This window comes from Vitis vinifera, chromosome 17 (assembly GCF_030704535.1).
Source record: "Vitis vinifera cultivar Pinot Noir 40024 chromosome 17, ASM3070453v1".
NCBI lineage: Eukaryota > Viridiplantae > Streptophyta > Magnoliopsida > Vitales > Vitaceae > Vitis > Vitis vinifera.
The window spans coordinates 9,735,875-9,763,412 of record NC_081821.1 but is presented as its reverse complement, the minus strand read 5'-3'; the positions used below and the strand labels follow the sequence as shown (position 1 = coordinate 9,763,412).

Below are 27,538 nucleotides of genomic sequence, written 5' to 3'. Positions count from 1 at the left end.
TAGCAGTACCCATGGCCCCATATGCGTCATCCCCCACCATGGTCCAAATTCATGTTCAAATTAAAGGGTTGGTAGAGGAATTTCACGGTGGTGAATTCTGCGCCGAAAATTCCACATAGAAGAAGTATCATCATGAGATTTCAAATTTACGATATTATTGGTATTCTTAATTACATAGTCTTGATAACTGATGATATTATTTATACCATATTATATATTTTTATTTATAATAATATATTTTGTTTTTTTTATTAAGATTTGAACGAAGTAAAATATTGAACAATGCTATTGGTACGTAATAAAGAGCAACCTAATTTGTGCTTGGTCTTGTCACGCATTTTTGCCATTTATGGGTGTGGGATAATCCGGGTGGTATAAGGAAGGACCGAATTAGATGGCAAAGTTGATCATGATGGCCATGAAATTCATGGGAGGTTAATTGTCCAGGTGACAGCGGAGGTAAATTGGAGCAGGAAGCACGTGATGTGAGAAGTGGAAGGGGAATCGATCCTTTGCTTGTAGGAGGAGGGCTAGTGGGCCCGGATTGTGGGACCCACAAGTGGAGTGCTCTTTCGGTTTTCCTTTGATCTTTATCGTGGACCCAAATATTCTCGTTGCTGTCACCTCAGACATTACCAGTGACGACAGCGCCGTGATTTCTGACGTGTCATAACCACACCACTAGCATCCGGACATAAACAACAAAGCCACCATAATCAACGGTTGGTACACTCCTAACCCCAAACATATGGTCCACGGTGTTGACATCAGGGCCGTGGAGAATGGGGCCCAGGTGGTGAGACATTTGAGAGACAGTGTAGGGGTCCACGAAAGCTAGCCACCGACGAGTGATGACCGTAGCTGAAGGGTGCAGCCACAGCTATACTTCCACCTTTTTCTTCCTTCAAATTCACTGCCCCATCCATCACCCCCTCATCCACCCGAGTCTCTCTCTCTTTCTCTTTCTCTACGATTCACACTCGGTAGCAGCGGATCAGTGGACATGGAGTGTCTTTGAATCCTTGGGTTTCTTTATTCATTGATGGGTCTAACTTTTCTACCAGTTTGCATGGATTCATCTGAGTGGCTACAGGTATGAATGATAGGTCTCCAGGCCATTACCCTCGTATTTTTCATTCTAGCTAATTTCATTATCATTTGATGACACTGGAATGATTCAATTTCTGGGAATTTCCAAAGGTTGTTCATTGTTAGTTTTCTCATGAGCTGGTTCTTCATTTCCAAACTGGTTAATTTGAAGAGCATGGACAAAAACCCGGTTGAATTTGAGTGTAGTTTCAGTATCTTACATGCTTTGAACCTTGTAGAATTAACGGTACTACTTAGTTTGATGAAAGAGAAGAAATGCAGAGGTCCAAATTGGCCAAAGCTGCTTTTACTAAATTTGGAAGTTATCTAAAGTACTTCCAAAGAATTTCTTGGGCTTTGTGTCAGGTCTACAATTTCTGCCATTTTGGGCTTCCATACCTTCTGAGTGATACATGAAAGGACAGGGAATGTCCAGTGTTTGCAGTATTGTGATGGCAATTCTGAGACACTTTCCTAATTTAATCTTCTCCGTTTTGATGTCAGGGAACGGCTCACGAGGAGAATGGAATGGACTCTTCTTCACCTTCCGGAGACATGCTCACTTGCTCCAGACCTTTGATAGAGAGGAGGCTGAGGCCACAGCATGACCAAGCTCTCAAGTGCCCAAGGTGTGACTCGACACACACCAAGTTTTGCTATTACAACAATTACAGCCTCTCTCAGCCAAGGTACTTCTGCAAGACTTGTAGAAGGTATTGGACTAAAGGGGGCACCCTCAGGAACATCCCTGTGGGTGGTGGGTGCCGAAAGAACAAGAAGGTTGCATCCAAGAAATCAAATGATCATTCAATTAACCAGAACCCGGGACCTTCCTCACATAATCCCACTGATCTTCACCTCTCATTTCCTGAGGTGCAGTTTTCTCACCTCTCCAACTTACTTGGGAGCCATGGGGGCCTTGGAAATCATAGTTTCATGGAGAGCAAGTACAATGGTATGCTTGAAAATGCTAGACCAATTGATTTTATGGAAGGTAAGTTTGAAGCTATAGTCGGAAGTTCCAGGAACCATGATTTTATGGGGAATTGTGAGTTGGGTATGGGTGGACTTGGAGATATGAGTCATGGTGGGTTAGCACCAAATTTTCATGGCCTTTGCTCTCCTTTTGGGGTCACCCTTGATGGAAACGGTGGAAATTTCATGGACACTTGCCAGAGGTTAATGCTACCATATGAGGGAAACGTGGAACAAAATGCAATGGACGTGAAGCCAAATACCAAGCTCCTGTCCCTTGACTGGCAAGATCAAGGTTGTTCTGATGCTGGGAAGGACTCATTTGTGTATCTCAACAGCCTTGGTTCATGGAACGGCATGATGAGCAATGGTTACGGGCCATCAACCACAAACCCACTAGTCTAAACTCAGCTAATTCAAGCAGCAGTACTACTTCTCGATCTGCAATCAACTGTTCTGAATTATCGGCGATAAAACCAATTAGTCTAGGATTATCCCACTACTTCTAAGCATATATGCCTTTGATGGAAAGGCTCTTTTTTATCATGTTTCTTTCTGTTAAGGTGGTCTGGATCAATTTTAATTGACTTTAACAAGCAGGAGTGTGAATGAGGAACTTGATAGTCCACAAATGACTGCCTTATGTTCCTTTGTTGTTAAATTTGGCGTCGTTGTTAAAGATATTCAAAGTTGTAAGATTTTGTTGCCATACCGAGGAAGATATTATAGGGCTTTCTTTTTTACGTCATAAAAGAGTAGTCTTCGTACTACATAGTCTACCTGCTCTCTCTGTATGCTTTCTAGTGTGTGCTTTTGTTTGCTGAATCTTGTGAGGTTGGGAGGGAAAGAAAAGCAGAGTGAAAGAAAAATTCTCTCTCGATTAGCGTGTCATTGCATGTGCCTTTCATTTTCCTACCCAACTACATTCGTTACAAGGAAAATTGAAGAGTAATTTGTCTTTAAGCATTTTTGCCAAATTAGCATGCTTAGAAACATTTAGGCTATGTCGATTCTTGAAAAACTTGAGAAAAAAAAATACACATATGTCTATATATATATATATATAAAATGAAAGAGAAGAAAAAAAAATGAAGGAAAATACTTAAAAAAAAAATCATTTTTTTCTCAATATTTTTAAAGAACCAAACATAAAGTCAAATAATACACCAAGATACTAGTGATTTGGAAGAAAACTATTAATCTATAATTATGTTTCCCTTTAGAATATACAAATGGAAATCTGGGTTTGAACTACGATATGTAAATTTGGGTAGTGTTCTCATTGGAGTGAGACATTGCGCACAGAATATTTGTTTAGCACGAAAGCGATGACTCGAATATCAAAAGACGTCGTTTCCTAAACCAGATTCTTATCTGTTAGTTTGCAGTCAAGCTCGAGATTGCTCTATTCTAGATAAATATTCGCCCGCCAAAATTTTTGGGCTGATTATTTGAGCTTGGGCCCGCAACTTCCAAAATGAAGGAATAAATTAATGCTGGGCGGGTGGGAAAATGCGGCCCATTTTGCCAAAAAGCATGGGAACGGTTTATGAAGAGTTGTCTCACTCACCCGGTTCATCGGTTCAACCGTTGGTTCAGACGGTTCGAGATCGATCCAATGAGTAAAATGGTTCAAGAGGGGAAATCGGATCAGAAAGACCACTAGTCAATGGTTGGATCGGTTGGATTGATCGATCTAGTTCGGTTTTTAAAACATTGATTACAACATGATGGTTAGTCTTCTCCATTTGCATTGTTGATTAAATTTTGATATGGGTTATCGTGACGTGAGAGGATAGCAACCTGCTGATTAGGTTAGCTTTGGAGCCAATTTGATCTATACATCATGTTTGGTTCCGTGGAGTACCGAAAAAAGAAAAAAATAAAATGTTAAAGATAATAATTTTCTCATGTTTATTTTATGATGGAAAATATTAAAAAAAAATCAAATATAATTAAAATTAGTTAATAAATTATGTATTTTTAAATGTGTTAAAAGAAGCTTGAAACATTCTATTGGTTACACATGAGGGCACTTCTTTTGTGAAGTCATCTAAAATTCACATGCTTATTTGAAATCATTCAAATGCAAGAAGATGAGATTTTTCCAAGTTCTATGCTAATTGGAGTGATATGGTCAACTCAACCTTTAATCTTGAGAAAAAGATTATTCAATTTAAGGTAGTTAGAAAAATCCTTACAACTCTTTCTAGGCCTAAGGTAATTGTCATAGAGAAAAACAATGACATTGACTCTATAAGAGTTTATGAACTTCTGAGATTATTGGAAACTTAGGAGATGATAACTCTTCTTAGTTCTTGGAAGCCACAAAGTGCAGCCTTTAAAGCTTATATAAGAATGATATCAATGATTGAAAAATCTAATAATCAAATTTTGACATATGATGAGCTTTTATTCTTGTCAAAAAAGTTTTAAAAGACCACGATAGATCATCAAAGAGGAAAAAGGGTTGACAATAATAAAAAATGAAACAAAAAATGGTTCATTCAAAACTAATAAAGTTAGATGTTTCCATAAGTGAAAATTAAGAAATATGGTTTTGATTATCCTTGTCCAATATTAAAAAAGAAATATAGGCAACTTGAAGTGATTATGATTTAAGTGAAGATGAATCTTTAGACTCTAGAAACAACAAATATGAACAAAATGACAATTATCTTGCTTTTTGTGGCATTTGTAGATTCTCACTTTGACATTAATGATATTGAGTTTGATAATAATTTTAAGTGTGAATTTGAGAATTTGTATGATGCATATAAAGACATGTTTCAAGAAAGTCTGCAAATTAATCCTAAAAGTATAAAAATACATAGCATGCCTTAAAAGTGAATGAATTGAATGACAAACTAAAGTATGGAAATATCAATCTTCATTGAAGTGTCCACTTTGAAAACTAAAAAGGAAAATCTACTTAACAAAGTGAAATTTCTTGAGTGTGAACATGAAAATGTAAGTATAAATAATAAATCCTTCACTCTTAAAATTGAATAAATGAGAAAAGATTTGGCTTCTAAAAATGATATTTTTCATTAGGACTGAAATGTTAAATGAAATAATTAACAAGGGAAAGTCCACTAAATAATTAACGATGAAATAAACAAGGCCTAGGTTATGTGAATAAGAGTAAGACTCCTATTAGCAGAAAAACCGTCTTTGTTGAATCCTAAGAAAGTGCTCCATCTCCACTAGCTTTGCTCCCCATTGCTCTAATTGTAACAAACTTGGACATCAACAAGGTAAGCGTTATAGTAGACTCTTCATAAGTTCCAAGCTCATGTAAATAGGCTAGTGAATGAGTCTAACTTCCTTAGAATCAAGTTTTGCATATAAAGAAAAGTAAGAGGTCTTACTCTAGGTTATAAATAGGAAAAGTCATATAATAACAACTCCTAAGGTCAAGTAAGTCTTAATTAGGAAAGAAGATTTTGTCAAACTTTAGGATAAAAGTTTAGTCATCTCAAAGTCATTCCTCTAAATTCTCTTAAAACCATATTTATAGGAAATCCTTAAGATCTTTTACTTTCACTTCACACATTTTGTTCCATAACCTAATGTCTCATCTTAGTGTATTATCTTTATCCCTAATGTTATGGTGAGAATAAGAGTTTTTAGGATAATTCATGTCATGTTTTATTCTTAGGACTTTATTGTTAGTGCGTTAGAATCTAGGTCATAGGGTTAGAGGGAGTATATTTGTTTTTAGGTTTTGGTTGTGGGATCATTCACTAAGGGAATTCATATTTCTAAAAATTCTATTTCCATTTTATTCTATACTTATGGTTTGATAAATATTATTAATTATTTGATATATTATTATTTTCCTAAATATTTTGAGTAATCTTTCAATTATGTAATTTTGTAAAATGTGTTTCTTCTAATTATTATCCCTATGAACATTTTAATCATTTCTCATAACCTTAGAACAAAGTAAATAGGGAGTTTGATATGATGGGTATATAAAATCCTTTATTGCTTTTAGTTGAAAACAAATCTTCTTAAGTTTGATTTATGTGTGAAATTTCATATTAAGTGAATTATTGAGAAATTTAAATTAGTTTAGAATATCATGTTTGATATAGTCCCTAAATTAAAATTTTTCCAATGTGAAAAAGGTTATCTTGGTCAAATCTATGTTTCATATCCCTAAACCAAGAGTGAAAGCCATCACTTTCAAAAATGGGAAAACACTTTTATGGAAAGGCTCCTATGCATGAAATGTAATTTTCCATGTTTATGTAGTTAATGGAAAATGACTCCAATATTACAAATAATTCAAGAAAAATCTAGCAAATGTTTTAGGGGGAGTTTTTATGATGTGCTTTAAAAGATCAATATGTATTGGTTGTATTAAACAAAAATCCAACAAGACTATCATCAAATTGAATGAATGAATAATAAATTGATTCAGAAAGAGGTAAGATCTATAAAATCAACTAGGCTTGTAAACGGAATTGCTTAAATTAAATGATAAGTTGGCATTCTTAAAATTAGTCACTTTAAATGGTTTTATTCTTGTTATATCCTATTCGCCATTGAAAAGTTTTAGAATCTAATTTGTGATTAATTTGATTCTTTGGATGATTTTTTACGAGTTGAATCTGTTTTTGTTTAGTTTACTCATCTTATTTATGATTTTAATAATGTATTGAGTTTCAATGTATTAAAAAAGCTACTAGCTTGTGAATTTGTTTGGACGAGGTTCTTTAGATTTATTGAAAATTTTTTGTGAGATATACTTCACATAGAATATTTAAGGCGTTTAAAGAAGCATTAGAATGCTTTGGTATATGGAAAAACGCTTGAAAGTGGATCCAAACAACAATTTGACTGTTCACACACTTGAAGTTGTATTCGACATCCTATTGAGCACTCCTAGCACTCGAGTGTGTGGCACATCAATTGCTACATCCAATGCTACCATCAACACCATCACTATAAATCTCTTTTTATGCACCATTTTGTCATTATCATTTTCATGTTTTTTTGGATGTATACATCAAATCCTTTTTTGGATGTCTTTGATTACTTCTTTTGCGAATTAAAAAGGATTTGAGAATATTTAAATTCAAAGGTATAATGTTTAAGAACACTTTAGAGTAATTTCTTAAAAAAATTAGGCATTTTTTGTTGCACCTAATATCGCATACTCCCTAAAGCGGTGTTTGTTTTTTTACTTAATTCTAAATAGAACCTTAATGCTTAATAGTATTAAATATCAGGTTGTTTGTTTTTGTAATATTTTATTTCTATTAAGTATTAAAAAATAAAGAAAAACCAATATGTTATTTTTCTATATAGAAAAAACTACATATTTTGACTTTTTCTATTTAGCAAAAAGTTTATAATAAATTATGAAAAAGTAGAAAAACAAATAACCTAAATTTTAAAAATAAATTGTTTTCAATAAAAAACTAAAAAAACAAACACCACCTAAGTCTAAATTTATGGATTATTTCTCCTAATAGTTGTAAAATTAGCTCATGCTAACACGGGTAAATATGAGTGAGTTGATTGGAAATATTGATATAAAAGAAATAAAGTGGACTCGTATGAAAATTGGACATAGAATTAATATAAAAATGAATTTTACTTGAGTATTATATAAGAAGGAAAAAAGGAAATTGGATGTGAAAAAAAATTGCAAATAGAAATTCACATAAAAGCTAGCGCTCAAGCAACCTTAAAGGTCTCTCGAGGGCATAAAACTATATTGACTTAGAATCACCAATTTCTAAGTCTTTCTAACTTTTCTATATATATTCTTCATGCTTAATTGGACACTCTTAAAAGGAATTCATTATTGTTTGTAAATTTGAGGTAGCAAGTTCAGTACACCATGAGGTAACACTATGTAACTATTTTTTTTTTTCATATTTAATGCATTTAGCTTTTCTTCCTCTAATCCTAAGATTTTTACACACACATATATATATAAATCATGTATGTCTCTCCAATTCAATTAAAATTAAAATTTTTAGGTTAATATCGCAGGAGAAAATTAAAATTTTTAGGTTAATATCGCAGGAGACATATTCGGCCTAGGCGTAAGATCGAAGTCTCACTACCCATTGTTTCGATCATGTGCCACAGAGAACCACCATCGTTTCCCCCTCTCTCCTGACAACTACTAGTAAGTGCCAAGTGGTAGCTGCGTCTGCCAGAGTCTTGCAGTTTTATAGGAGTGGCAGAAGGACACGATGGACGCACTGTGAACTCTAAAAATGGTACTTGTCAGACCCCTGAACTCGCCTTTACTCCCACTGTATCCCGACCAATTCAACCTCCAGACACCATCTAAGACACCTCACCACATCTCCAACCTTGTCATAGTAACATCCCCAGTTTCATGCAGCTTGAGGTTTCAAAAGTTCAATTATAACCCAATTCAGAAATGGAGTTCTAAACCTCTTTCGACAAAAATTCAGACTTTTGTCAGCGTTTCGTTCGCTAATAACGTCATTAGGGAGTATACTGAGGATGGGTTCTTTGATGATGCAATTGGGGTTTATCTTAAAATGCTTGATGATGGTGTCAAGGTCGAGGAGTTTCGGTATTTTCCGTGTTTGATTAAGGCGTTTGGTGGACTTTGTGATGTATACAAGGGCAGGCAGATTCATGGGCATGTGTTGAAATTAGGGGTTTTAGACGATGTTTCGGTTGTGAATTCGCTTTTGACCATGTACTGGAAATGTGGGGTGGTTGAGGACGCAGTTCAAATGTTTGAGAAAATGCCTGAGGTGGATTTAGTTTCATGGAATACAATGATATCTGGGTTTCAGAAATCAATGGACTACACTCGTTCACTGATGTTTTTTAGGTCGATGGTGTGGGAATTTGGCATATATCCAAATCGAGTAGCCTGTGTTTCGTCTATATTATCGTGTTCCTCTCTTCAGTCGTTAACTCATGGGCGAGAGATTCATGGTGTTGTGGTAAAGAGCGGGTTGGATGTTGAAGAATATTTGGTTAGTTCACTGATTGAAATGTACATGAAATGTGGAAGTATTAAGAATGCAGAAAACATTTTTAATAGCATTCTTGATAAAGATTCAGTGAGACGGAATGCAGTGATATGGAACGTGATGATTTCTGGTTATGTTTCTAATGGTTGTTTTTCCCAGGCACTGTTGTTGTTTATAAAGATGATGGTGTGGGGAATAAAACCAGATTATTCAACAATGGTTTCTCTATTTTCTCTCTGCTCTGAGTCACTGGATATAGCATTTGGAAAGCAAATCCATGGCTTGATTTTCAAATTTGGACTCAAGAATAATATAAGAGTTGAAACAGCCCTTTTGGACATGTACTTAAAATGTGGTGATATGGGAACGGGTTTAAAAATATTCAGAAGGTCTCAAAATCATAACCTCATTATGTGGAGTGCTGTCATTTCTAATTGTGCTCAGAGTGGTTGTCCAACCAAGGCATTGGAATTGTTCTATGAATTTAAAATGGAAGATGGCCTTGCAGATTCTGGCATACTTGTGGCAGTACTACGGGCATGTTCCTCCTTGACTCTTAAGCCTGAAGGTATGCAAATTCATGGATTGGCAACAAAAATGGGGTTTGTTTCTGATGTTTTTGTTGGCAGTGCATTAGTTGATCTGTATGCAAAGTGCAGAGATATGGGGTATTCTAAAAAAGTTTTTCTTAGATTATCCCAAAAGGATCTGGTTTCGTGGAATGCTCTTATAAGTGGGTATGCTCAAGATGAGTGTGCGGATGAAGCTTTAAAGGCGTTCCGTGATATGCAATTAGAAGAAATTAGACCCAATACTGTAACAATTGCATGCATTCTTTCAGTTTGTGCTCACCTGTCTGTCATGACCCTTTGTAAAGAGGTTCATGGTTACCTTATACGACAAGGGCTTGGGAGCACTGTTCTTGTAAGCAATTCCCTAATAGCTACCTATGCCAAATGTGGGGACATAAATAGTTCTTTGTATACATTTGAGAAAATGCCTGAAAGAAATGATGTTTCATGGAATTCAATTATATTGGGGATGGGGATGCATAGCCGCACGGATGAAATGATTGTTTTATTTGATAAAATGGTAGCATCAGGCATCAAGCCTGACCATGTGACATTTACAGCTATTCTTTCTGCATGCAGCCATGCAGGGAGGGTAGATGAGGGCTGTAAATATTTTAAAAGCATGGTTGAAGACTTCAATCTCAAACCTCAACTTGAACAGTATACTTGCATGGTTGATCTTCTTGGCCGAGCTGGCCATCTAAACCAAGCATATGACCTGATAATGGCCATGCCTTGTACACCAGATGATCGGATATGGGGATCTTTGCTTGGATCTTGCAAAAATCATGGTGATGAAATTTTGGCTGAAATTGTAGCGAATCACATATTCAAACTTGTTCCTTCTAGTGTTGGTTATCGTGTCCTCCTTGCAAATTTATATGAAAATCTTGGGAAGGGAAGGGAAGGTTCTAAGGTTAGATCAGAAATAAAAGATATGGGACTTAAAAAGAAGCCAGGATGTAGTTGGATTGAAGTTGACAACAATTTTCACATATTTATTGCAGGTGATCGGTCACATTCTCAGTCAGATGAGATTTATGCTGCTGTAGAAAGTTTGACAACAGAGATCAAGAGAGCAGGATATATTCCTCAGATATATAGTTATTGATGAGCTTAATAATTCTGTTGATGAGGGTCACTTTTCAAGCAATGACACTGGGCTATTTTTGGGTGATGGTGAAAAGTGTAACCAAACTTTTATTTTCAATAATAATGACGTCTTGGTGCTCAGTCAATAGCATGGGTGGTAACTACTGTTTGCATGGTTGGAAATTGTGATGAGAATCAACAATATGGATGGCAGTTTGGAAAGTATCCCTGATGCTCATGTCAGTGCTGTTCACGTATGTTACTGACTGCTTGGCTTTTCCTTGTTCCTCCAATTTCTAGGGTGAGTTTTTCAACACCAGTTTTGGAACTTCCTTGTAGTTGAATAATAGGTATAATCCATTTCCACATTTTCCTTAGCATAAAATATTCTACATCTTTTTCTTATTGAAACAGAAAAGAGCATGGCCTTTTTTTTTGCAACTTATGCTTCCAAAGCTATAATACTAGGTTTTTTAGCAGTGACACTGATCTGTATAGATTTCTTTGCTCATCCTTCCTTTTTAGTGTTAATTCTTCATATTCCAATCTAGTTGATGTTAAGTTTTGTGGAGCCTAATTTTTATTTAAAGGGTATTTTAGATATTCCACACATTTATTAGTTTGTCCTAATTTTCTCATTATATAAGGGATTATTAGGGTGATCGTTTTTAGGGTGAGTGTGTGAGAAAATAGAGGAGTGGTATTAAGCTTGAGGTGACTCTGTATGTTTCTTTCAGATCATAGTGGAAATTTTGCAGTGGCAAAGTGGACGTAGCTCTCACATTGAAAGTGAACCACTATAAATCTTGTGTGTGCTCTATCTATTTTCTGTTTCTTGTGTGTTATTGCTCTCTTAAATAGAGATTTTCTCCCAATAGTTGAAAGATTATTACACAACTTTGCTATGGCCCTCATCGTTTGCATCAAGCATCTAGATATGAGACCACATATATGCATTGTCTCATCATATATAAAGGACCAAACTGGATATTTGGCTAGGAATTTCAAAGATGATCACAAAGTCTTTGATTTTCTTTTCCATGTGTTTATTAATATTAATGAATATATTTTGCTATTCTATTTAATTTTATTTACTTGCCTGTCCTGATGTAGTAGCACTAGGAGGGCATGTAATGGCTTCTGGAGGGAAGCATCAAATCCCTAATTTGGTTGTAGGTCCTTCTTAATGAGCATTATCACCTCTCATTATAATTAGATATTCCATACCAACCAGAATCCGGCTGCAGTTCAATCTGCAATCAGCAGTTACAGTAAGTAGCTCTGATATACAACACATTATTGGGCTGGTTTCATGGTCAAAGAAGTAGTCCATGTTGTTTTGATTGAATCAACTTGAGCATCTTTTTATGATTGGATGTGGATGTGTACCAGTATTGCTTGAGCAGTGTCTTAGTGCACCCCTTCATCATTGAGCAGTTCTTATAATTCTCATTGTGCAATCTATAGATTTAAAAAATTGTGGGCTATATATAGCTCGCACTTTTCACTTCTCATTTCTCCTTATAGCATATCTTCTAATTTATATTTTTGCAATGGGCTTTTTCCCTCACATAAAAATCCACAGGACATTTTCATAACCCATGATATAGTTCATGTACCACCCCCTGTTGCAATTCATCCACTCTCTGCAATCTAGCCTTTGCTCATTTGTGTATGGCACCCACTAATGAATTGATGTGATGTGCCCTTTTTCTCAGACCGCAAGGCAGCTCAGCTTTGCAAGCAAATATCTGTATGTGCTCCTTTTTGCTGCCAAAACACCAAGTGGGTGTTGGTGCTACTATTGGAACATAATGCAAGTGCTGCTACAATTTCAACCTGCTGTCCATGTGCATCTGACTGAGCTGATAAGCATATGCTCTTGCATAATTGGGCAATACGGCTGTGTTTAAATGACAGCTTGGACAAGTTTGAGAAGATACTATACACAAGCTCTGACTTTGCACTGATTGCAGTGAGTTCATAAATGAATTCCACTTGTTTTGCTGCTTTCTTATTTTGTTCTGAATTGGATTTTGTTGAACACTTATGGCTTCAAGAGATTCTACTGCCCTAATGTCCCTACATGTGCTGATTCTTCCGCTATTCCTGTCCTTTTAAGCGGAGTTTGGTGAATTTTGTGCTGTCAACTGTAGGATGTTCCTAAAATCACAAAGGCTTTCATTAACAGAAGAAAATAAGGTATTGAAAGTTGAAACTTACCATACACTTGCTTCAATTGAAGTATCATCCATATAATTTAATTTGATTTAAATTGGGACTGAATTCAGTGTGATTCTTTGACAGAACTTTGCATGTTGGCTGGTGTGGATGGTGAGTTAAGATGCTCAGATTTTCCATACTGAAGTTAATCCCAAAAGGACTCTTCATGAGATCATGCTTACATCATCTCCTTGAATATGGTTCCCTTGTGTTCTGAATTTTTCTGTTCTACACAGGTCACTCTTTCCAGAGTTTTTATAATTCCCTAATTTTTCAGAGAACTTAGTTACGATTAGACATACAATTCTTTGTTTTCCTCCACTTGGTTTTATTTTGTAACAGTGCTTGCTGCTTTGATTTCTGTATCTGATTTGTGCTGTTCACCTGAACAAACCCCATAGGTGTTTCCCTCCCCTTAACGCCCTCCATGTCTAATGTGCTTAGTTGAATGTGTTGCTGCTTTCATGGCCTTGCTCTAGCCTGATTGGCCATATACTTTCATGCCACTAATTCACACATCCTGCAACACCTTCTTTGTTTCCATTTTTTCTCCTTTACTACATTCCTTCTTTCCTTGTAATGATAATCTGCTAACTGTCTATAATATATTGAAATGTCCCTAGAATGGGCAGTGGGAAGTAGCTATATAAGGTGTAACCCAGCACCAACATCCACAACAATTCATACAAAAATGTGCCCATCAACATTTAGGTGACACTTTGAATGAAACCAACCCCTGACCACAATGTACCACCAGCATAGGGTCTACCATACTGAAAACCCACCCAAGCTACATTAATAGGAAGCGACTCGCCATCCATTTTGAAGTAGAAGATAAGTATTAGGACCATACCTATATCTGGGACACTGCACAGGCGCATTTTAGTTCAATTCTGGTTGTTGTCAATGCTTTCTTATTCAATAATTAATTTCTTGTCAATTCATTTCATTGTTGGTGGTCTTTGCTTCATTTACAGCTTTTTCTAGATCATCAATTTTTAACTTCTATACCACCTTTAAATCTTATTTATTTATTTATTTTTTATTTTTTTATAATAATAAAATTATTATTTTTAATATTCTTCTTCCTTTTCTTAATAATTTCCTACAACCAGACATAACATAGTTGTTTAGAATTTTTCCATATCCAATTCATCTTAACAAAAGCTTAAATTCAAAATCTAGTTAGGTTCTCTTAAACATGCACAATTTGATTCCTTCCCTATTAAATGAAAAATAAAAACTAAGAAGTAAAAGTCCAAACAAATTAAAGAAGATGCTTAAATCATAAAGTGGTGGCAATACAATATCAGGAAGCTTGCTTTAAAGTACAATTATTTCTGAAAACATTTTAGAAAGGCATAAAGTACATGAGGCAGCTGTCTACTGGACCAACCACCATTAAATGATTGGTATGTAACTAGGACCACCAGATTTAATTAAATCATACTTTCTTCATCTCATGGAGTCTCATATTATCCCATCCCTGAATAAATGCTCCCAATCTCCACATCCACAGTGAGTACTAAAACCTTAATATTTGAACTCGAATGTTTGTATAATTTGAGAATGATGTGTTTTAACTTTCCTCTCATCATCATAGAAGAAAGAAGCCAATCAAAATGTTGAAAAAGGTGGAAAATTGTCTAATTAATCAAAACAAATACGACATACAATAAGCTTTGACCAATATGGTGGAAGTAGATCGATATTACAACCCAAAATCCCCCATCCTCCACTTATTTCATTCAACCCCACATCAAGAATCTAATCAACCCACTCACCCACCCACCACCTATGCCCATTTTTCTCTTTCTTTCTTCTTTCCTGCTATTAAATATTGTCCTATATTACATCATTGCTTAATATAATATAACCATCACAACCATCCTTATCATACCTTGATGTCATCGTTGTTTACAGTTTGAGAGTTGACATCAAGGAGGGTCTCTAGTGATCTGGCTTTTCTGTTGCGGACCTTGCCTGCTTCTTTTAACAACTCAGCCAACCTCCTCTTCTCGTCATCCACATCTGGATTTGCTGTCCCAAGCTTTTCCTCCCTCATCCCCACTACATGTTCCAAGATTTCAATTGCATCATCCAATCTGTGTAAAGAATCAGAAACCGGACATTAGAAAAACAAGACTATGAATAAGCCAATTTGTACGGTTTTCATACCATCATGCTAATTTAGTTTTCCTTGGTGAAGTTGTAGTTCTTGAATTTTGCTCAATCTTAGCCATTGCATGAGTTTGACAATAGATGAAGAAAATAGGATGCCATACCTTCCAACCGCGTCATAAGTTCCAGCTAGGTTGCTATATACGCCCAGTGTGTCAGGGTGATATGGTCCATACTCTTGTTCCAAGATATCCCTGGCCTCTTCAAACAATTCTGCAGCCTCATTTATGGCATAACGCTGCACACAAGCCAGCCCCATTTGATTCAGAGCAATCCCAAAGAAGGCAGATTTCTTCTCTCCACTTGCACGGAGCTTTGAAATGGCATTCTTGAAGGAGTTGTAAGAATCAGAGTAGTTCCCCAACATATAATACATCACCCCCATCTGGGCTTCAATTCCTGCTGTTGTGCTTTGCTGACCAGGGGCATCGTTATATATCTTTAATGCTTTCTGGAGCAAGCTGAGTGCCTGCTCAAGCTCATCCATGGACTCATAAATAGCAGAAACATCAGTTAGACCACTAGCGATCTCCTCTGGGGGAATGCCAGGAATCGGCTTTCCATAAATTCGAAGGGCATTCTCACAATAAGATTTTGATTCCCTTAACTTTCCTGTCTTGTTATACAAATCCGCCAGACGCACAAACACTGAAGCAACTGACGGATGATTCTCTCCTTTGGTGGTCTTAAAAACAGTGAGTGCTTTTTGATAAGCAAAAATAGCCTCATCATACCGAGACAGAGATAAGTAGGTGTCCCCAATACTACAATCAACAGAAGCCACCTCTATTTCCTGCCCATTGGCCACCATAGCCATGCTAGCCAATATAAGATGCTCAAGAGCAGCCTCATGATCGCCCTTCATTTCACATATAAGCCCCATGAGCCTCCTATCTGCTGCCTCTTCAAGGGAAGCAGGTGAACCATTCTCTCTATGGATGTCAAGGGCCATTTGACAAAGCTTCTCAGCCTCATCAAATTGCAGTGCTTGAACATGAGCTTCAGCCAAGTACCTGCAAGTCTCCCCAACTCTTGGGTCCGTGTCTCCCAAAACTTGTTTCTGGACTCCCAAACCCGTTGTGTAACAGAGTATTGAATTCTCAAGTTGGCCCACCATTGCATAAGTATCACCCAACTGCATATGCCCAGCAAATTTAGCAAGTGCATGATCTTGGCCTTCTTCAATCACTGGAATCTCAATTGAGTGCTCAAGAACTGGGATTGCCTCATTATATTGGCCTAAATTGCAGTATATTGCTGCTGTAACATGCAAGCACATGACTTGTTCTAAACTGGGTTTTCCGTTTGCGCATTTCTCATATGATTTTGTGGCTCGAAGAGCTAATTCAAGAGCCTTCTGTGGATTATCTCCAGAAGAAATCAAATCCCTTGCTTGCTTAAGTAGAAATCGCCCAAGATTCGGGTTATCCAATCCTGCTTCAGATGAATCATCAGTTCCATTCTGTAACTTCACCCCTCCTAGAGGTGAATTCCGCTGTTTCTTCAAGGGGGTGACTCCTGCGTTTGGGTTTCTCAAATTCTTTTCACTCCGCTTATCACTGGGAGGTTTCCCCTGAGGACTTCTACTCTTAGGATTTGACTTTGAAGAAACTTCGGACTCCAACTGAGAATTTTTCTTTGAATGTACCGGAGAAACAGATTTCGAACTTAATTCAGACTTATCCATCTTCCCAAACTGCTTACCTGCAGACAGGCTTTCCTTCTTAGAACCAGAATCACTACGACTGTTGTCCCCTGGCTTTTCCACCTCTTCCTCCATTATCTCCACCTCCCTCATCTCTCCACCCACAAGATGACGCAACTCTGAATCAATCCTTGATTCTTCCCCTTCAGATCCAAAGCTAACCCTTGATGGTGATTGATCAGAACTCTGCATCTCACATACGTTATCATAAAGCTGTTCGATGGAGGTGTCAATCACCCCATTCATAGGGAATTCAACACCAGCACTCCGAGGAGGACTTTGCAGACCCAAATTGCTTTTTGGCGACTTGTTTGAAGCTGAATTTTCCTTAAAAGCTGTGGAACTTCCATTTAATTCATTGGCTACCCCATCTTCGTTGACACCCTCCATGACAACTCCAGGCATCTTACAGTATCCAAATCAACAACAACACCAAAATCAAATAAATTATCTGCAGTAACCATTTTAAAAAACAAGGCACAACCCATCAAAATATTTCCCTATTAGATCCAAACAAGAAAAGCATATACTTGTAAATTCTTCAACTTAACAGAGGCAACATAAGTCCATTAGAAGCAGTACAACAATGTAATAACAATATCACAGAGCCTAAAACTTCCTCTGTTTGCCTATAAAGAACACAACTAGATATCATTGAACATCAAAATCCAACGTTTCTTCAACAGATCTTCACAAATCAGTAGAAAGAAGTAACTAAATATCAATTCATCATCACCAATATGAAATCCATACTAAGCAAGACAAAAACACAAACCCATAAGAAAAATCTTTGAAACGAAAAGCAGCAAGCAAGAAAAACGAAAAACAACCAATATTTGACCTTAAAAATGATCGAACAATAACAGAGGAAAGGGCCAAAAAGAAACAAAAATAATGAACTGAACAGGCAGAAAACATGAAGAGAGAAAAGTAAATTCACACCTCAAAAATCAACCATGGAAGAGAAAGATGCCAAGGCTGTGCTGCCTCAGTAATATATAGAGATATATATAGAGGGAGAAAAAATTCTTTGTTTTTGGGGGAGTATATATAAAGGTCGAGAAGAGGAAGAAGACAGGAGAAGGAATTTTTGGAAGGGAGTAGGGACAGAATGGGAAGCGGGCAGTGAATATTTTGGCTGGAAAAAGTAATAAAAAAATAAATATAAATAAAATAAGGTTGCAGAGATGGAATGTCAGATAAGAGGTAGAAGCCCAGAAGGCGACTTCTCCACCACCGTGCCTGCAACAGCCGATTTGTTTTTTCTGTTGGTTTTTTATTTCCATTCATTTAGAACTTGGCACGCGGCAATCTTAGTCTAAATAAAAAGACAAAAATTCCTTTTATTTATTTTCTTTACTCCAAAGAGAATTGAAAATCTTGAGTATGTTACATGCATGTAATGTTCACAATGCCGAGGGTCCTGTTAAGTTTTCCTCTTGAGCTCAATGTAGATGATGAGAGACCTAAGGGTCATACTCATAAAAGTACCTTATCTTCATACTTGGCTTGAAAAATTCCATGCGAAAATTACGGATGGGTGCTTTAGCTGATGTGTATGATAAAGTGTGGAGTACCTTGTATAAATTTTCTTTTATTCATTAATATAAGATTTTTTTAGGGTATTAGGTAAAAAGATGGTGATTAATAATTTTTTTGTATTTAAATATTATTTTCTTATATCTTTATTCTATAATTCATATTTAATTACACATGAAATGTTAAGATTGAAATATTTATATATTATTGAATTACTAATTTACTATCTTATTTTTTTTTAAAATTTAATTATGATATAAAAAAATAACTTTTGTATATCACATGTCTCCTTTTTAACCCATTGGTATTTTAAAGTTTTTTTTTTTCATAGATGATCAATTCAAAGATGGAGATTTCTTTGACTCATTTAATGACCAGCGGTTTGATATAAAATGCATGAAATTATGGTCACAAAAATTTAGTCATAAACTTTAATATTTTTATATTAAATTTTCATTTATTGAAAAAAGTCTAATGAATTATTGCTTATAGCGACTAAAAAAGGCAAGCATCATTTGAATTGGAAAGGAAATAGAAAGGGTGAATTTTATGGTCAATATTAAAATCAAGCAATCAATCAAATCAATTATGATATTTTGAAATGGAAGATCCTCATTTCAAGCAAATGAAAGAGTGATGTTGTGAACGTGGTTACAGGCTTACGGCTATCCCATATGATGCTCTTTTTTCATAAAAGTTTGCAGAATGTTCCTCTGAGTTGATGGGAAAGCATATAATAAAGAATTTTGAACTATTAATCATTTTTCGTATTCAAAGGGCTTATGCTATGTGAAATAAATTTTTGATTTTGTATACATTATTGATGGTTTTTCAATTAGCAATGAGTGGAAGAAAAATGAAAAAAAAATGAAAAAATTAATATCATTATTATTCAATTGATCATGTATTTGGAAACTATATTTAAAAAAATAATTTTATATATATATATATATATATATATATATATATATATATATATATATATATATATATATATATATTTTAAATTATTTAAATAAATAAAAATCCACTTTTCATGTTTAATGAAAAATATGGTGCGCCTATTTTTTGGCAATGTAAGAATTGATGAAAAGCATTTTTTGTTGGTGAAAAGTAGGCATGCTCACAACGATAACTATAAAAGCAACTCACCATATATAAATGGAGTTGAGTTATGGCAAATTATTAGTACACACAGCTTTCTCCTGCTCCTTATAGGTATTGGCTCCACACTATCACACTTATTGTGAAGTTGGGGCAAATTATGGATTCACGGATCTCTGTCACATCGCTGTTTGGCAATGCTACCTGCATTCTACTTCTGTGTTGCTTCAACACCAATTAAGAAAAGTGCACTTATTGAAACACAGCATTGGCACATGAAGCAATAAGTAGGGTGATCTGCATTTCCCCATCCCCCATTTATATACCAATCCATCTATCTTTAATACAAAGCTAGTCATGGCTCATAGAAGTAGGGATATGTGTCTCCATTTTCCAGAAGCCTAATCTATAGGCAAGGCTCCTACCACACCCACACTGTGGGTGGGGCATCTCCTGCAAGCTGGAGGGCAGTCCATGCCTTCGTGTTTCAAGACCGCATAGCAACTGGGGTTACTACTTTTCTGCTTGTACATGCGCCTGCAGCCATGTTATGCTCCCATAATGCAGAAAAAAGGCCTGCCATGATTGCCATCCCACTAATGAATATATATATATATATATTTCTTTTCAAGCAAAGCTTAAAATTGGGTACACTTTGTAAACTAAGAGGACATTATTCATGGGGGATTTAGGAATTGAAGATGCTGAGTGACCAATTCAACATATAATATAATGTGAGGGCCTGCCCCAAGGGCCATTTTTTGGGAATCAGAGGTGCAATGCAAAGCTTTTTGAATTATCATTGGGGTTAGTGACTTTGGAATACTCTAGGCTAGATCCACTTGGCATCCAATGATATTGTTACCTAAAATATATCATCTAAAAATTATATATTAATCATCCTCCCAACTCACAAGTGGGTCTAAAAGATTATACCCTGCTTACTTTAGCTCCTACAAGAGGCAAGGCTACTCATGGGTAAGAACTGGTCAATCATTTGGGACCACCTAAACTAATCCTCTCCACTATGAAATACTTTTTTGGCATCTACTTCAAGGGTAGCTCATCAAAATTCCTTTACATCATTATTTTATAATGAATTAGAATTCATTATATGATAAGTTTATTACTAAAAATAATCATATATTATAATTAATACAAATAATAAACAAATAGTAGCATATTTTTGGGGTTCTGTTGTCTTATTTGATGCTTACATTTCATGTCTTATGATTTTCTATTACCAATAAAACACCATACAATCTTATGATTTTGGAATACCTAATTCCTAGACTCTAAGGCTATGTTTGGTTTTCGGAAAGTATTAAAGAAAAAAAATGTTAAGAAAAATGGTTTTCTTATATTTGGTTTCACCATAAATTTTTTTAAAGAAATTTGAATATAATTCAAATTAGTTAGAAATTTATATATTTTAAAATTATTTAATCTTTATATAAAAGAGGAAACTAAGTGAAATGAATTTGAAGAAACATATAAAAATAATTTATTGATTTTGAATCTAATTTTTTTTCTTTTATTTTTTCTTTTCTTCCACTTTTCCTCTCTATATTTTTTCCCTCACATTTTCCCTTGAATTTTCTGGGAACCAAACATAGCCTAAATAAAAATTAAAATGATTCTAACAGTAATAAATTGAAGGATAAACATTTGAGTGAACAAAAATATCCTAAAATCACTTAGATCATTTAAGGAAACAAAAATAAATCAAGTATACAATAAACAAAAAATCAAGCAATAAACATGAAATTGATCTTGAGATCCTAAATAATATAACCCCCCTAAATCAATAATCCTAGGTTCATTCAAGGGAAGTCAATCAATGGAGTAGATACCTATAGATTTCCTAAGGGAATCTAAAGGCTTAGTCATGATGTTAGCAAGTTGAATTTCAATAAGAGTATATCCTAAAGATATGATTTTTTTCTATAAGATCCCTGATGAAGTCATGTCTTATATCAATATATTTTCTTTTGGAGTGAACGATTGGATTTTTAATGATGCTAATTACTCTCAATTATCACACATAATGCTCATAGTATCCCAATAAATCTTGTAATCATACAACATATGTTTTATTTGGAGAAGTTGCGTATAACGACTTCCTATAGTAATGTATGTAACCTTTACAGTAGACAAGGATATAGAGTTTTGTTTTTTATTCATCCAAGTAATGAGATAGTTTCTAATAAAAAAACATGCGCTTGAGGTACTTTTCCTATTATCCAAATTTCTAGCACATGCTCCCACATTAAATGCAATATTAGTACAACTCACAGTAAGGTATAGAGACTTCCTATCATGCTCCTAAAAAGTTTTTGCTCAATGTCCTTACCAAATGGAACATTGCAAAAAGCTTTGTCCTAATGCAATGAGTGTTCTAAAGTGCTTAGTTGACTTAAGCCTAAACTTAATCAATTCCCCAGCATATTTATATTATGACAACGATCTAATTACTTAATTTATGGTATTATGAAAAAAATTAATTCACTTACCATTCTTATTTCAAATTCTTTTTTCATTTCCTCAATAAATCTTAGGGTAAATTCTTCCAAGGTAGATCCAAAGACAATGTCATCTACATGAATTTGAGCAACTAAGAATCTTGGATCTATTCTAAGAATAAATAAAGTCCTATTTACCCTTTCTCTTGCTTTTTTCTCTCTCTCACACACAAATTATTATTTCAAGAGGTTAGTAATTCTAAAATATTATGAATGCTGAAATGACAAGAGTATGAGGCTAAATAATATGCATGACTAATTACAAAATAAGGAAGTTAAAAAATAGGTGACTACCTTAAATTAGACTCCAATAAATTAGGAATATAAAAGCTAACTAAATCTCCTAAATATACATATAAAAAAATACAATTGTACACAATTTCCTTATCAAGAATAAGGACATTTTTCAACACTCCCCTCAAGCTAGTGAATGGATGTTTTCCGTTCCCAACTTGCCAATTATCATCTAAAATGCTTTAGCAGATAGTCCTTTTGTTAGAACACCAACAATTGTCTTTATAAACATTAATGGGGTGCAAATTAGTCCACTATCTAACTTTTCTTTTGTGAAATGTCTATCAACCTTTATGTGTTTGGTGTGATCATGTTATATGCGGTTATGTGCTATATTGATAGCGGACTTGTTATGGTAATAAAGCCTCATAGGTGTCTCCCACGTGGTTTTCCAGTCTTCTAGCATTATCTCTAGCCACAATAACTCACAAATTCCAAGTGTCATGGACCTAAACTTAACTTCTACACTTGATCTAGCCACAATATTTTGTTTTTTACTTCTCTATGTCACTAGATTACCACCTAAGTACATGCAATAACCTAATGTTGATATCTGGTCTACCACAAACCTGGCATAGTCTACATCAATATAAGTTTCAAGGGAAAACCTCATTCTCTTCTTAAATAAAATTCCCTTTCTTGGAGTTCCTTTCAAGTACTATAGAATCTTGTATACAACTTGAAGATGAATTTCCTTTGGATCATGCATAAATTAGCTCACCACACTAGCTACAAAGGCTATGTCAGGTTTGGTATGGGACAAGTAAACAAGCCTTCTTACAAGCCTCTGATAAGTACCTTTGTCTACTACCGTATCTTCCAATGCCTCTTCAAGTTTATGATTCTACACTATGGGTGTTTCAATTGTTTCAAAATATATAGTCTTCTTCAATTTACACTCTTTTTTATTTCCCAACTATGAGCTCAAACCGAGATGAATTTACATATATATATATATATCATAGTGCAAGAAGACATTTTTAACATCAAATTGTTGTAAACTCCAATCAAGATTAGCTACCAACAACAACAACAACCAAATTGTATCCATTTTTGCAATAAGAGCAAATGTCTCAAGGTAGTCAATCCTATAAGTCTAAGTATAGCCCTTTACTACTAATCTTGCCTTGTAGCTTTTGAGTGATCCATCTCCTTGTATTTGAGTGTGAAGACCCATCTATAACCCACTAGAGTCTTCTTTCTTGGCAATTCCACCAAATCCCATGTTGCATTCTTCTCAAGGGCATCCATTTCAATTTTGATAGCTTCCCTTCATTTTTCATGACCAAGTGCTTTAGATAATGTTTTGGGCATTTAGGTGAGTGGGGAAGGCTTTATGAGTAGTAGACAATTTATTATAGGACATAAATAGGTATATAGAGACATGTCCTAATTCATTTTCATAGAGCTATGAGTAAATCATGGTCATATATGTCAAGTATGACTTTCTGTGGTAATTGAAAGTTAGAAACAACAAAGAGAGAAACAGTTACTTCATTACCATAAATCGATTGAGATTCTTAAATGCAAATAGGTTGAATAATGGGAGCTTTTCTTCTTGAGCAAACCTGCAATGGATGAGTAGAACTTTGAACTTGTTTTTCCTTTGCTATTACTCTTACATTAGGAGGTGTACACAGTTTAGACTCATTTAAAATAGGGGCAGGAGGTTCAAAAATAGGTTTGTTAATCGGAATGGACTCAAAAGGAGTGATCGACACTTGACTTAGAAGTAGATTTGTTAACCAGTACTTGACTCAAGAGCAGATTTGTCATGATACTTGACTCACAAACAGGTGAAAAATGATTTTTAGAAAACATAAGTAGATAAAGTAAGAATGAATCCCTGTCCTTGTCTTCTACAAATGATTTCTCCCCTTGAAGATAAATATTAGTGAAATAGTTATCTTTCTTAGCAAAAGTGACATTTGTAGAAATATAGAATTTTATTATGGAAGAATGATAACTCATGTACCCCTTTTGAGTAGAAAAATATCCCATAAAGACACACTAAAAAACTCTTAGGTCTAATTTACCCTTGTTTTAAGAATGAATATAGACAAAGGCAACACAACTAAAGATTCTAGGCCAAGATTGTTTGAAGTGTTGAAATTTGGAAAGAATGTAGACAAGACTTGCATGGAACTTTTAAAGTCGAGTACTTGGGAAGGCAATCTGTTTATAGTATGTGCAAGGGTTAAAACCATATCTCCTTAGTAATTTTTAGGAACATTTCTGTTTTGAAAAAGAAAGACTTTTGTGGCTATTAAAAAATGGTCATTTTTCTTCTTTGTAACCTCATTTTGTTGGGATGTACTAACTTAAGATATTCATGGATTATGCCTTTCTTTTGGAAGAATGGAGACAAAATTATTAAAGTAATCCCTTACATTATTTGACCAAAACCTTTTGATTTCAACCTCAAATTGATTTAACCTTATTGAAAAGGATAGGAAAGACCGAACTCACATCTCATGTGTTTTGTAAAAAATAAATCCATGTCATATGAGTATAATTATTAATAAAGAAAACAAACCAATGAGCCCTAGAAATATTTGAAATTGTTGAAGGACCCTAAATGTCACCATAAATTAAAGAGAAATGAACAATGATTCTTTTATTACTTATTTGAAAAGAAGCACGTGTATGTTTTGCCAATTCACAAAAGTACAATCAAAATATTTGACACTTATTTCTTTAAACAATAAAGGAAACATGACTTTAAGAACACTAAATGAAGGATGACCAAGACAATGGTGATGAAACCAGATCTTGTCTTTATTTCACATAAAAGACTCAAAAAGTAATGACAAAAATAAATTGTTCTCATTTCTAGATTGTCCACTCAACTCTTCAAGATTATAAAGTTCATATTTCTCTCTATCATGTCCAATCTTCTTCCCTGTATCCTAGTCCTAAAATATATAATATGAAGGGTAAAATACCCCAAAGCAATTCAAATCCTTTGTAAGTTTCTATATTTTCACAAGATTTGTATATAGCTTAGACAACTAAAGGACATTTTTAGGGTAAGATATTGATTAATGCGGATATCACCTTGGCTAGCTATGGTTGTTGAAATTCCATTGGCTACAACATTTTTTAGTTACTAGGACTTGAGGTGTAGGAGATAAAGTTTTAGGAGTTATAGATCATGTAGTCAGTAGCCTTTAAATCAATGACTTCGGAACTAAGGTGAATTTTGTCTAAAATATTTAGTGCATAAGATAGAGTCTTACCTAAAAGTTCTAGAGAAGAAGTACCTGTAGCTTTAGGTTTTTCCAATATCCCCAAGAAGTTCCTCAGGTTTCTTACTTCCACCTTGTTCAACCCAAGTTGTTCTTGAGGACTACATTCACCACTAGGTTGTGTTTGAGACACATGAGCCTATTCATTTGATGATCATTATAAGAAAATCATAGATTCTATCATTCTCGACAAATCTCTTAAGGAGAGACACATCATCACCATACTTCATTTGTATGTTTTGATATAGATCAATCTATCTTCTGTCATAGTCCCTTCAAATAATTTGAGTACTTTGTGAGAAAACATGTATCATATTTTAGGCCCTACATCTTCGTTTTGTTCTCATAAATTTATGTGACATCATTTACCTTCAAATATGTCTCATAAGAAAAATCTTAGACCTCTGTGGTCGTGTCATGAAACATGCAGGCATCATTGATCTCTAATGCCATGTTGTTTCATAACTAGGACATCACCATTGAATCTTCTTCATTTTATGCCTTGAATTTAAGATCTTTTACTAGTATTATTCAAATGACTCAACTTGTTTCTTCCTTTTAAGAACATATGAACTAGTTGAGACCACTTTAGATAATTCTTAACATTCAATTGATAGACAACCTGGATGTTTGGTAGATCTCCTGAAGAATGGATGGATGTTTGTTATGTTTAGTGGCTTCCTATTGTATTGATCAACTAACACACTCTAATTTTCTTAAAACATATGTAAAATTCCACTAAAGGAATTACTGTGACCATAATTTTCATGGTTACATGTCCTTAGGATCACCCAAGAGGACACATGGTCTCAAACCTATGAGATATCATGGTGCTTATACTAAGAATATTTGTTGCCACTTGTCTTAACGAATAATGACCTAATCCATAAGAAATACATGATCGCCTTAGGGTCTCACTTGTAGGTCAAAGCTACTAAAAACCTTAATACTGGCTCAATATTCTCTCAAGATTAAGAGTTCATTCAACATAGTAGCTTAATGAAGTCATGACTACCCAATAGTTAATGTCGTAACTCATCGTAGGTCTTGTCTAATGTATAACCATCACACTAGTACACTCACCATGGGAAAACTATCCCGATGACTAAAACAAGTCATCCCTCTAATTAGGAGGTAGTGCGCTACAGAACTCTCTACTAAATTGCCTAAATCCATGAACCAATTATGAACCACTTATAACCTTGCAAGGAATCTATGACTTAGATCTTTCGTGTAACTTCTAATACACCAAAATCATGCACAATGCAAATGAGTATGGATGCTTACATAACCAACTAATGCAAATGAAATAATATAAGAGAGCCAAAATAGTAAATAAATATATTTATTAATGAATATAAATCTATTGCATCATGCCATACTTTCTAGGGTTCTATTCTAAAATATATGACCACCTTACGGTCTCAGATGTAGGTCAAAGCCACTAAAAACCTCAACACTTGCTTAATTTTCTCTTAAGGTTGAGAATTCATGTAGTATAGTAACTTGGTAAAGTTATAACTATCTAATAGTCAATGTCATAACTCACCATAGCTCTTATTCAATGTGTAACCATATATACTGGTTCACTTACCATGAGAATTCTATCTCGATGACCAAGATAAACTATCATTTCAATTAAAAGGTAGTACACTATAATCTCAAACACATTGTCTAAGTCCATGAATCAACTAGGAATAATTTGTAAAGAACCCAAGACTTAGATTTTCTATGCAATTTCTAATGCACTCAAGTCACATACAATACGAGTGATGTGAGCTTGAATGTTCAACATAGATAATGCATAGTGACTGGAAAACTAGAATCATAATATAAGTATTAATGAAATCCATTTATTGTTACATCATGTTATGCTTTTAAAGACTTCATCCTAACAAGTGACACCTCTAACTAAGTTCCTATTAACTATTTTGACTAAATCTTTATAGTTAATGTGCCTTAACTTCTTGTTCCATAACTCTACTGTGTCTAATTTTACACAACTACACAC

At 34.7% G+C, this 27,538-nt stretch overlaps 3 protein-coding genes across 5 annotated transcripts; 2 read left to right on the top strand and 1 right to left on the bottom strand.

Moving 5' to 3' along the window:
• The first annotated feature begins 742 nt into the window (after positions 1 to 742).
• Positions 743 to 2,817, top strand: LOC100265549 (dof zinc finger protein DOF5.6). The gene is made up of 2 exons (XM_002279586.4): positions 743 to 1,093; positions 1,594 to 2,817. Exons 1-2 carry the CDS (start codon positions 1,043 to 1,045, stop codon positions 2,467 to 2,469), a joined length of 927 nt encoding a protein of 308 aa, XP_002279622.1. The 5' UTR covers positions 743 to 1,042; the 3' UTR covers positions 2,470 to 2,817.
• Positions 2,818 to 7,820: 5,003 nt separating this feature from the next.
• Positions 7,821 to 12,796, top strand: LOC100260332 (pentatricopeptide repeat-containing protein At4g21300). Of its 2 annotated transcripts, XM_010664881.3 has the most exons (4): positions 7,821 to 7,926; positions 8,110 to 10,535; positions 10,627 to 11,012; positions 12,430 to 12,796. In XM_010664881.3, the coding sequence occupies exons 2-3, from the start codon at positions 8,307 to 8,309 to the stop codon at positions 10,669 to 10,671; spliced, it is 2,274 nt and encodes a 757-aa protein (XP_010663183.1). In that variant the 5' UTR covers positions 7,821 to 7,926; positions 8,110 to 8,306; the 3' UTR covers positions 10,672 to 11,012; positions 12,430 to 12,796. The 2 variants fall into 2 exon arrangements, with proteins under 2 accessions (XP_010663183.1, XP_002279639.1); XM_002279603.4 differs by having other exon boundaries at positions 8,110 to 11,012.
• Positions 12,797 to 14,557: 1,761 nt separating this feature from the next.
• On the bottom strand, positions 14,558 to 18,135 carry LOC100255253 (protein KINESIN LIGHT CHAIN-RELATED 3). Of its 2 annotated transcripts, none has more exons than XM_010664882.3 (3): positions 17,763 to 18,135; positions 15,220 to 17,225; positions 14,558 to 15,039 (listed from the first exon to the last, which is right to left on the bottom strand). In XM_010664882.3, exons 1-3 carry the CDS (start codon positions 18,108 to 18,110, stop codon positions 14,829 to 14,831), a joined length of 2,565 nt encoding a protein of 854 aa, XP_010663184.2. In that variant the 5' UTR covers positions 18,111 to 18,135; the 3' UTR covers positions 14,558 to 14,828. The 2 variants fall into 2 exon arrangements, with proteins under 2 accessions (XP_010663184.2, XP_010663185.1); XM_010664883.3 differs by having other exon boundaries at positions 15,220 to 17,271; positions 17,763 to 18,064.
• Between the last annotated feature and the right edge of the window lie 9,403 nt (positions 18,136 to 27,538).